Here is a 12090-nt window from a genome sequence, read left to right as displayed (position 1 = left end):
GCATTTTTCATTTTATTTCAAGTTTAATTAGCCACATGTCTTAGTGACTATCATAATAAACAATGCCAATCAAGGAAACACATACTTGTTCCACATCTTAATTATAGATATTCTGACTCCTTTTTCTTTTTTTTAAATTATAAATATGATAAAATTATAGAATATTTAGAAAATAAGGGGATATTCTATTTACTACTCCAAATTTCATGAGCCTAACATAATTGTTATAAATCTGGTCAACTTTCAAAGTTTTCCTCCATGTATTTTTAGATACATTAGCTATTTTATCTTGTTTTATTTATTATAACCAGCTTTTTTTCACTTAACATTATAAGAGGAACATACTTCTGTATTATTAAATAATATTTACAAGCTGTCAGAGGTAATGATTACCTATTTTTTAGATTGTGGTAACAGTTTATTTCCTCTATTTTTGAAGTTTTTGGATTGTTTCATTTGTTTGGTTTTGTGATCATTATAAAATAAAGCTGTAGTAAACACATGAAAGCATGTTAATATTTATTCTCTTTAGAATGCATTTACATGCCAGATGTTTGACTTTTACTCAGGTAAATGATGAATCATTTCACTACCATAGATTCATTTGGAAAAAATACTTTTCATTATTCTTGTGAAAAATAGACTTTAAAACCTCCAAAAGAACAGGAAGCCAAGACTTTCTGCAGCATAATTAATTAAGTAAATCATGAGAAAGATCTCTATTCCTTCTCATATATAACTTTAAAAACTCCTAATAGAATATAATTGCATTCAGGGTTGATGACACAGACCTTTGCTTTGCAAATAAGTTCCCAGTCATCTCTCCTACAGGTAAAGTATTTTCCATGTTCAAAGAACTTGCAGACTCTCTTGAATCTCCAAAGATGAGAAAATTAACAGGGTTAAATTTTTTCCTTAAATGTATATAGTGATATAGTCATATCTCCAAACTATCTTTTTAATCATTTACAACAATGTAAATATAGTCCAAGTAAAGTTTCACACATCTCACAATTAGTATTTATGCTGAAGATCTTGGATTAAGACATTTTATATTTCACATACTGGTAAACTGTCAGGTGATTTTTTAAATTTCTTTTTAAAGAATTTCTATATTCTGATGGCTGGCATCATCAAAGAATTGAGGGATCCTACTGATAACCTGGATGAATTTAAGATAAAACCACTGAATGGTATAACCTAAAAAATCAGGTGTTCTCATTATTTTATAATATTGGTTTCAGCTTCTGTTACATCTTCCTTTGTCTTTGAGTTAAGACTTGGATTTGAGAAATTGAATGTGGATCAAATAACCTTGTCCTAATTAAACATTAGATTATACATGCCAAGCAGCTTTGTAAACCACAAAGTACAGTGGAAATCTAAATGTTTCAAAAAGTGCTATATCTCCTACATAAAAGTAGACTAAATTGGTCTAATGAAAACAAATCCAAGAGTTTTTTCTCTCTTGCATAATGACTTTAATCATTTATGGTATAGATTTGTTTTTCCTTTACATACAACAGTAAAAAATGTTTGCTCTGATAAAATAACTGCGTTTAGGCTTTTATTAGCAATACCATCCCAGGGGCGTAAATATTTGGAGGGGTAGGGTGGGAATCTAAGTCCCCAGAAGGCAAATCACAGGGATTTCATTCACAATATGAATGAAGCATAGTGCCAGAAAGTCGTTTCCAAAAAATCAATAGTGTTTGTACTGGAAGTGTTTGCAAAAAGCCTTGGAACACCATCAATTCTGCATGCACTTTACAGATTATCTGGGGAAAATATTTAAAACTTAATGGGTCTTCCTTTGCTACCCAGTTAACCTGTTTCCCTCTCTCGGTTCTTTAAAGAACACAAACTCACTTCATCATTAATGTACACAACATATCATTATGAGGTTGACTCTGCTGTAAAAATTAGTAGAAAGAGTTCCAAGGTTATATATAATGGTTCTCCATGACCCATGCCAGTGTGATCTGTTGTTCATATGGATAATGCAGAGGACTCTGCCATTTGTTTATTCACACCTGTTGTGCTAAGTAAATCCCAGGATGTAAGAGGTTCCCATTTGTAGTCAACAGAATTCATAGTTTTGTTTTTCTGAATTGCAGGTGGTTTTCATGAGCCTTTGCAAAAGTTTCTGGGACTGTGGACTCATAGGCCTGGATGACATTACAATAGAATTGGGAAGCTGCTGGTCTCCAGGTAAGACAGCCATCGTTTCAGCTCTCTTTGTCTTCCTGGCCTATACAAGACACTTCCTGTTTCTCTAAGAACACACAACATACACGTAGTCTAGGCTAGTCTATCCCTGGCTTTTCTTGCCAGAAGTGCCTCTCTACGGAGCTGTGGGATTTAGAAATGAAGATTCAAATGTAATGTGTGACTTCGTCCACATGACTTGACCCCCGTATCCTCATTTGTAAGAGAAGTAGTAACACCTACCTCAATATTGGCAGTAATACACAGAAGTTCTCTGGCATAGGACCTGGCACAAAACTGGGCTTTAAAAACAAATACCTCTTATTATAATTACTATTGATATTTTTATTGTCATTGTCTTACACAAAAATACAGATTTTCAAGCAACAGTGAACAAATTGTTATTATAATAATAATTATTATTGTTATTATATAGATAGTGTACTAAACATATACAGGGTGGGCCAAAAGTAGATTTACAGTTGTTTATATAGAAAATAATATAATAATTAATAAATAATAATATAATAATAAATTGTCTCTCATACCTACAACTGTAAACCTATTTTTACCCCATCCTGTAATTTTAAAATAATGATAAAATGAAGAAGTTCTAAGTGAATTAAATGACAACAGAACAATGGACCCGGCATGAATAATGGTGACAAAATAAAGGTGGTAGCTACGTGCTGGGCCTTCTGTGTAATGAAAAAAGGGGGGACACCTCAGACCAGATCAGTGGTATGTATCTACTTATTACCAATGCATCTTAAACCACAGGTATCCATTTCTTTAACAAACAGGCAAATGGTGGTAGCATGCTAGCACTGGAGAATAATCTCTGTGTTTATTTAATTAAAAGACAATTTGTTTTTAGTCTCTTGACTTGCCAGGCACTGCAAGGACAAAACAAGGAAGAACAAGATAAAAATCCCTACACTTATGATATAGAAAAGGGAATGAGGCTTCATTAGCTTGTACTATAAGCAAAATAAAATAAAGTAAAATCATTATCATGCCAGAGAGATGAAGTACAGCCTATTTATTACAGAAATTTGCCAAGAATCAAATGTAGAAGGTACAACCAAGTTCAGCCAAAGGAAAAGTCCCAAGTAAGTTGGGAGGTGGCATCATTCTAATGCTAATAATTATTAAAGCTATCAACGATAGTGTCCAAAGACATAAACTTTGTTTTTAGAAATGAAAAATAAGGTTTCAAGTGGAAAAACACTAAATTTTAGTACTAATTTAGCTAATATTTATTGAAAATGCCATGTTCTAAAAACTTCACATATATCATCTTATTTAATCCTCATACCCTATGAGGTGAATAATTAATATCCCTACATCACAGGTAAGAATGTGGATGCACAGAAAAATTGAGTAATCTGCTCCCCACAAACTGAGCTATGCCTCTAGAAGCACACTGAGCTCTCTCGCATTCTTTCCCTCCTCCTGAGCAACTGTGGAGTTGTTCTGAGGACTCTCTTCAGTCATTCTGGATTGCCGAAGATAGATCCTGCATTGTGAATTTTATTATTTTCCATATTTCCATAAGGGCAGCATACTGCCAATTTATAGAGATTGTAAATGCATTCACATGAAAAAAAATCACAAGTCAGACAGCATTTCTTTCTCAAAGTAAACCAATACTTTTTGGTCTAGACTTCTTATTGTTCTGTGCCTTTGGCAGGACCCACAGCGGAGTCTAGGCTCCAGCTAGAGGCAGCAGCTGGAGGGCTGCTGGGTGGTGGGGGGTTCCCTCTTCATCTGCATGGCATATGGCCGATGACACTCATACATGCAGAGTGGGCTGTTGGAGAGCCATGGAACACATGTTCATTGAAAGTGCCTCATTAATTGCAACACTGGCTATTTCCTTGCAGAGAAGCTTTCACCTCAACCTGGAGAGTGTACTTTTGAACAAGATGAATGTGCATTTACTCAGGAGAGAAGAAACCGGAGCAGCTGGCATAGAAGGAGGGGAGAAACTCCCACCTCCTACACAGGACCAAAGGGAGATCACACTACTGGGGTAGGTGAGTTATGCCACGTGGTGCCATCTCCTAAGGAAACCTAAAATAGTACACTAAGGGTAGTTACTGAATTTTGAAATGTGCAAATTTATGTCTTGGGTCTAGAATGTACTACAAATGTGATTCTATACACATGGGCTAAATAATTCAATGTGTGCATGTAAAATTGTTCTTTCCATTTATTATGTTGCTTATGTATCTTGCTGCAGAGAGGAGTTAAATGGGCTTACAAAGATATGCAAATGAAGATAATTTAATTAGAAGTTGGTTAAAAAAGAGAGTGGTTAAAGTTTAAAGAAAAAAAATAGTGATTTAAACTGGAGCCAGGACTGAAGCCTAGTACAGAGAATGTACTGGCAGACAGGGAGGGGGCATGCATCTGTGACTCCGCCCACACAAAGATGGAAAGCTCATCAGTTCATACCCTTCATGAGTTCAATCCTTTGCAGTTAGTTGAGATACTTTAGTATCACATAGTCAATTTAGGTAAATGTTCTGTGTGTACCAGAAAAGAATTTATATTTTGTTGTTGTGGGTGTAGTGGTCTATATGCATGTTGATTGAATCTAGCTCATATTCATGTTCATATTTTCTATATTTTTACTGATTTTTTAATTATTCAGTTGAGAGGTATATTACTTTCTTATTATGATTGTGAATTCCTTTGTTTCTCCTTGTAGTTCCATCATTTCTTGCTTATATACATATTATTTTGGAGCTATGTTAGTAGGCATATGCAAATTTATAATCATTATATCTTTGTGGTAAATAAGCTGTTCTATTATTATGAAATGCCCCCTTCTCTCTAATAATACTTCTTATTTTTAAGTCTACTTTGCCTGATATTACCATTGCTTCACCAGCTCTGTTACTAGTATTTATGTTCCTTTCTCCATCCTTAAACTTTCAAACTTTCTGTATACTTTTTTTTTATGTGTAACATGGTTCTTCTATTTGGCATTAGTTGAGTTTCATATTCATCCGGTCTCACAATCTTGTCTTTTAATTGGAGTTATTGGAATCCTTAATATTTTATGTAATTATGAATACATTTGAACTTAAATTTATTTCTTTATTATTCTACTAGTATTTTACTAGTCTCATTCTTTTAAAGGTTGCTGTACTATTTGTCCTGTGTTTTATTTCTATGCGTGTTAAACCCCAGAAGTATTATTGGGTTCATCTTCTTTTATATTTACTCACGTATTCCCCCATTACATTGGTCTTCATTCCCTTCTGTATTTCCATGTCTGTCTCTTGAATTATTTGTTTGTAGGAAATTATTTTCTTCTGCCAAAAGTATTTTCTTCTGCATTTAGTTTTTTGTTTTATTGGTGTAAATCTGCTAATGATGAATTCTCCCAGTTTTTGTTTGTCCAAGAATGTCTTTATTTTTCCTTCACATTTGAAAGTATTTTTGCTGAGAATAGAATTCTAATTTTATTATTTTTTAATCATACATTTAAAGATATTGTTTAGTTGTCTTCAGGCTTCTCTCATTTCCATTGGTCAGTTGTCAGTCATACAGTCATCCCTTTGAAAGTGTATATTTATCCTTTGGATGCTTTTAATATTTTCTCTTTATGTTTGTTTGGTTTTTAATGTTTTAGAATGATATGCATGCGCATAGTCTTCCTTGTAATTAGTCTATTTTGGGTTCATTGAACTTCAGTAATCTTTAGGTTGTGGTCTTTCGTCAGTTTTCAAGAATCTTTGCTCTTTATCTTGTCACATATTACCTCTACCTCATTCTATCATCTCTCTTCCTGAGATTTCAATTACACATACATTACAAGTTCTCACCGTGTATTATAGATCCTTTATGCTCTGCTACAAATATTTTCTTTTGCTCTTTATTTTTTAGTCTGCATATTTTCTGTTACCTACTTGTTAGTTTTAACATCTTTTTAACTGTGTCCACTATATTAGAAACTCATTCTTTTTAATTTTGGTAATTCTACCATTCAGTTCTAGAATTTCCATTTGTTTATTTTTTAACTTTTATTTTTAATTTAATTAATTTATTTATAGTTTATTATTAGATCTTTATTATATTTTATATTACTTTTTAGTCCCCTTATACCCCTCCCCCCCCACACAATTGTCCATGTCCAAGAGTCCTTTTTCTTTTTTGCTCAACCCCTCCACCCCTAACCTCCCTCCCTTCCACTAGCTGATATTTTTTAAGTACTAGTTAATAGTTCTATTAGCTAGTAGTTTTATTAAGATAGAATAGATATACTATATAATTCACTAATATAAAGTACACAGTTAAGTGGTATTTAGTATATTTACAAACTGGTGCAGCCATTATCATTATCTAATTCTGGACATTTATCACCTCAGAAAGAAACTACCTTGGCCCATTAGCAATCACTCCCATCCCCATCCCCTCCCATCTCTGGATAACCACCTACTTTGTCTCTATGGGTTTGCCTATTCTGGACCCTGAATATAAATGTGGTCTATTGAAACTAGCTTTTTTTTTTTTACATTTTTAAAGATTTTATTTATTTATCTATCGAAGGGAAAGGAAGGAGAGAAATATCAATGTATGGTTGCCTCTCATGGGTCCTCAGCTGGGAACTGGCCTGCAACCCAGGCATGTGCCCTGCCTGGGAATCGAACCGCAAGTCTTTGGTTCATAGGCCGGTGCTCAATCTACTTAGCTACATCAGCCAGGGCTGTAACTTGCTTCTTTAACTTATCTTTCCACTTATTTTTTTTCAGATTTCATCCATGTTGTAGCCTGAATCTGCAGTTCATTTGGTTTTATTGTAATTATGTTCCAACGTGTGGAAAACCCACATTTTGTTTATGCATTCATCAGTTGATGAACATTTTGGTTGTTTCTACTTTTTGGCCGTTATAAATAATGCTGACATGTTATTTGCATACATGTTTTTGTATAGATGTATGTTTTTATTTATTTTGGGTATATGCCCAGGAGTAGAATTGTTGGATCATATGATAACTCTCCATTTAACCATTTGAGGAATGGTCAGACTGTTTTCTAAAGCATCTGCACCATTTTACCTCCCACAAGCAGTATATAAGTGTTCCAATACCAAACCTCATTTTCTGTCTTTAACTACAGCCATCCAGGTGAGTATGAAGTGGTATCTCACGGTTTAAAGCCTACTTAGTCTGATTTTATTATAGCCACTCCAGTTCTCTTTTGGATACTGAGTGAGTGGCATATTTTTTCCCAGGCTTTTGTTTTCAACTTGTTTGTGTTTTTCAATCTAAACCGTGTCTCTTGGAGAAAATATCTAATTAGATCTTTTAAAAAAAAGAACTTATTCTACTGATCTTGACTTTTTGATTAGAGTGTTTGGTCTATTTACATATAATGTAAATACCAATAAGGTAGAATTTATGACTGCCATTTTTCAATTTGTTTTTGGTATATATTATGCCTTTGTTCCTTTATTCTTCCATTAATACCTTCTTTTGTGTTCAATAGATATTTTTCGATATACCATTTTAATCCTCTGTTGCTGTTGTCTTTAACAATATATATTTTAAAGCAATCCAGTTCATATTAATATTCATTTAATTTCATGGTATACAAAACCTGGCTTCATTCCCTCCCTCCTTTGTATACTGTATTGTCATAAGTTTATATGTTATCAGCACATAGACACAATTTTTAAATTTATGCTTTATGCATTTATCTTTTAAATCACATATAAGAGATGGAAACAAAAATATACTATAAAATATACTCATTATAATTATATAGTTAACTTTATTAGTGATCTGATTTCTTCATGAGGATTTGAGTTATGATCTAGTATTACTTCATTTCAGCTTATGGGACTCCTTTTAGTAGGTTTTGAGTCAGTATTTGTTTGGGAATATCCTAAATTCTCATTTTGGGGGGGGTGTGACTTTTCTTGATATAAATTCTGTTTTCCTTCAGCACTTTTGAATTATGCATGTCGCTTCTTTCTGGCCTCCCTGGTTTCTGATGTTTCTAACAGCTAACTGCTGTTAATCTTAAATGTTATTCAGGATTCCTTGTACATGATGAGTTATATTCTCTTGTTTTCAAAATTATCTTTGTCTTTCAACAGTTAAGTGTGATTTTTCTAGGTGTAAATCTCCTTGAGTTTATCTTACTTGGAATTGTTTGACCTTCTTGGGTGTATAGAGTAACATTTTTTAAAAATCATATTTGAAATAGTTTTGGCCATTATTTTTTAAAATATTCTTTTTATGCATTTTTCTCTCTCTTCCCTTCTGGGCCTCCCAGTATGCATTTATATGTTGGTACACTTGATGCTGTCCCACTGGCTTTGGAGGCTCCATTCATTTTTCATTTTTTATTCTTTTCCCCTCAGATTAGATTATTTCAGTTGACCTGCCATCAAGTTCACTGATTCTTTCATCTGCTAGTTCCATTCTGCCACTGAGCCTCTCGTGTGAATATTTCATTTCAGTTACTGTACTTTTTAAATCTATAATTTCTAGTTGGTTTTTTTTAACTTCTCTTATTCATGAAACCCTCTATTTGGTGATATATCTCTTTCATACTTAACTTTAATAATCTAGACCTTATTTCTTTTAATTCTTTGAATAAATGTATAATAGTTGGCTTAAAGTCTTTGTAAGTCCAACGTCTGGTCTTCCTTCGAGTTTTTGTGATTGCTTTTTTTCCTGTGTATTGACCATAATTTCCTGATTCTTTGTATGTTTTATGATTTTTGTTGAAAACTGAACATTTAAAATAATATAATGTGGCAGTTCCACCCCAGGATTTGTTCATTGTTGCTTTTTATTGTGTTGTTGTTATTTTTGTTATTATTACTGTTTGCTTGTTTAGAGACTTTCCTGGAATAATTATATAGAGTCTGAATTTATTGTCAGGTGTGGCCACTGAAGAATATTTTCAGTTAGCTTAATCATCAAGTAATGATGAAGAGAGATTTTTCCTAAATACCCTGAACCAATATGTCTTGTGGCCCTTGCAAAGGTGCTCTGTGTGTTGGGACATGTTTTCAATGCTCCAGCAGGCAGTTCACAACTCTGTCTGAGTCTTCACTTCTTGCTTGTGCAGAGCCTCAAAGTCAGCCAGAGGTGATAGACTGGGACCTTCTCAGTTCTATCCTGGGTGTGCAGAGCTCTGCCCAGGTAGATGGTTTTCTAGACTGCCAGGAATATTTTGGAGCTTTGCAAAGCCCCACACAGACATCTCATTTCCTAATTTAGTTTCTTTAACACATTTTGGTCAGCTTCAATTGTTCATATCACCTCAGGCAGTTGCAATATTAAACAATTGTTTAACTGATTGTTTTTAACAAACACCCTAGAGATAAGGCTATTCATACGGAGTCTAGTTTACCGAAGTCAGGTTAAATGAACACAAGCCTTGAGAATGGAGCTTCTCAGTGAGCTGCCAAACAGGTCAAATAATGACCATTTTCTAGGTTAGGGTTTTGGTGCGCTGTATTCCTATTTTGCCCCTTAGCTGTGTCTGTAGGCTACTGCTTTTCACAGATACCTTAGTTGCAAAGCTCTTGGTTTTAAAGTAATTCTTGGAGTAGAAGAGATGAATATGGGATTAGAACATATTAAAAGCTAAACATCTTAGCAAGATTTATTCATTTTTCTTGAATAAACACTCCTATGTTGTACATGCCTTTAGTTAATTTCCAGAGTAGCAGAAGAGTTGCTTTGACTGTTTGTTTGTTTGTTTGTTTGTTTGTTTGTTTGTTTTTGCCAGTGTTCTCATAGCTTTTATGCTCTCTGGAGGAAAAAAACATCACCAAGATTTTCAGAGGTTCTGACCCTACCATCCCCAAAACTTCATATCCATCCCCTGATTTGTTACTTTTTAATAGATGCAAGTTCATTGGTGAAATTCTTCATCTTGCCATCTATTTTTTGAACATATTATTAAATGTTCATCATATTAAATTATTAATCAGTTATTTTATAGTCCTTAATATCTTTATCACATGTGGTTCTGTTTCTGTTGTCTGTTTTCCCCACTTTGGCTCTGTTTCTTGAACTATATGGTATTTCAATTGAGTACTGGACATCGTGAGTAAAAAATTATGGAATTCTTGGTGATGTTTTTTCCTCCAGAGAACATTCAACCTATTCTTAAATAGCCAACTTGAGTAAAGCAGGTCACCTTAGTCCGATCAGAACTGACCAACCTGAGGTGGTGTTGCTGTTCTGTTTGCTGGATTGACCTCTGGTTTTATTAGGAGGCTGTCTTTTTAATATGTCCTAAACTTCAATTTTTGTCTTTTTAGCTGATAAGATTGCTGAAGACCGTACTTTATTTTACATTTATCTTTTTGCCCTTTGCCCTCTGAAGCTTAAGAATTCAGAACATGCCTCAGCAGAGGATTGCCAAGTAATGGGGTCACTTTTCTTTGCCTCTTTTTTCTCACAAAACTTGGCTCTGAAGCCCTGACTGCTTGGGTAGCCCTGAACTTCAGTTATTGTCTTCCCAACCCACAAAGATCTGTTGGGTCTCTGGCTCGTATTCGCTGCTCTCTGCTTAGCTTCTAAACTAAACAGGCAAATTCCCCAAGGTGGAGAGCAGCTTGAGGAATGTTGAGCTCACATTGCTGACCTTGCTTTTCCCCTGGGATCTTGGCCTCTTGTGTCCTCGCTGCTTGGGAAGCTCTCTTATAGCTTCAAAACAGATGGTGTTTTATGTATATGTATTTTTTTCTAAATTTTCTCAGTGGAAATATTGGTCTGATACAGATTACTCAGCGTAACCAGAAGGAGATGTCTCTGGTATTACATTTTTTAGTATCATGTATTTAAGAACAAGATTATTGTACAGTATTCAAAATTTGAAAGCATTTACTCTTTACTTCTGTACTGAACCAACCAATTATGGTGTTTTGTGTGAAATCTTTGTGTCTGTGGCTTCTTTCAACTGCATTCTTTTGCTGCTATTTCTATAGCTGTTCTACCCAAGTTCTTGCTGTATCTGAGACTATGTTATTGTATAGTGTTCTATTCTTCAGCAAGGGGCAATATGAGGAGAGTATTAAAATTTACATGTATACTGCCTTTGGCTATAAACTGCCTGACAGACTATGTCATTTATTTCCTCCTTCTTTCTCTTTATAACTCTCAATCTTGAGTAATAAATATTGAGGACCACTGTCATAGTAATAAAGTACTGCAAATGTCTTTTTATTTATCATGGGAACCACTTGACAATAACCTCATATTTTTTGAAATGATGTATATAGTAAATTCAATGTTGCTTAGATGAATTTCACTGGAATTTCTCTAAAATAATAAGAAAATTTTCATTGACTCAACAAATTACTAACAGTTCATGGATGCTGCAGATAGATAAGATCTTATAAATCAGCTAAAGCTCATACACGTTTTAAATATTAAAACCCTGAAAGTCATTCGAGGGAGTTTTAAGTATTCTCTGCATGGATCCTGGGATAGTGAGAGCATACTTGTCTGTGATTAGATGTACAATTTAGCCAATAATGAAATTACATCCCAAAAAGGGATCTTCTATTTTCTGCTTTATTGATTTAATGCTATTTTTGTATTTAGTCCTGAATCTTTTCTATGTCTCATTTTCAAATAAAAGCAGTAAAAAATGGCAGGGTATAAAATGGCAGAACTTCCTACCCCATATATTAGTAGAGTAATAGGTTCAAGCTCTGGACCAGCAACATGCATCTTTCTCCATGATGACTGGAGGGTATATATTTGGTGTTGGTGTTAACAGAATCCTTTTGGAATGCATCCTGGGACTTTCAAGGACATACCTGTATTTGTAGACTGCATTCTACCTTCTCACTACCCATCCTTACAGCCTATCAATTTATACTTGGAAAACATA

The 12090-nt window shown here is 34.1% G+C and overlaps 1 protein-coding gene across 2 annotated transcripts in view; it reads left to right on the top strand.

Moving 5' to 3' along the window:
• MAMDC2 (MAM domain containing 2) overlaps positions 1–12090 on the top strand; it is a 129594-nt gene that overhangs the window by 102109 nt on the left and 15395 nt on the right. Inside the window, exons 10-11 of one of the 2 annotated variants that reach the window (XM_037157606.2) lie at positions 2118–2211; positions 4095–4247. In XM_037157606.2, the coding sequence (XP_037013501.2) occupies positions 2118–2211; positions 4095–4247 (247 nt within the window). The remainder of the gene's footprint in view (positions 1–2117; positions 2212–4094; positions 4248–12090) is intronic. The other variant, XM_037157607.2, reaches the window with a different exon arrangement.

The sequence above is a fragment of the Artibeus jamaicensis genome, unplaced genomic scaffold (genome assembly GCF_021234435.1).
Source record: "Artibeus jamaicensis isolate MK-2021 breed Jamaican fruit bat unplaced genomic scaffold, CSHL_Jam_final scaffold_1964, whole genome shotgun sequence".
Taxonomy (NCBI): Eukaryota; Metazoa; Chordata; class Mammalia; order Chiroptera; family Phyllostomidae; genus Artibeus; species Artibeus jamaicensis.
The sequence above is the reverse complement of the archived record's forward strand: the minus strand, read 5'-3'. Positions and strand labels throughout refer to the sequence as shown.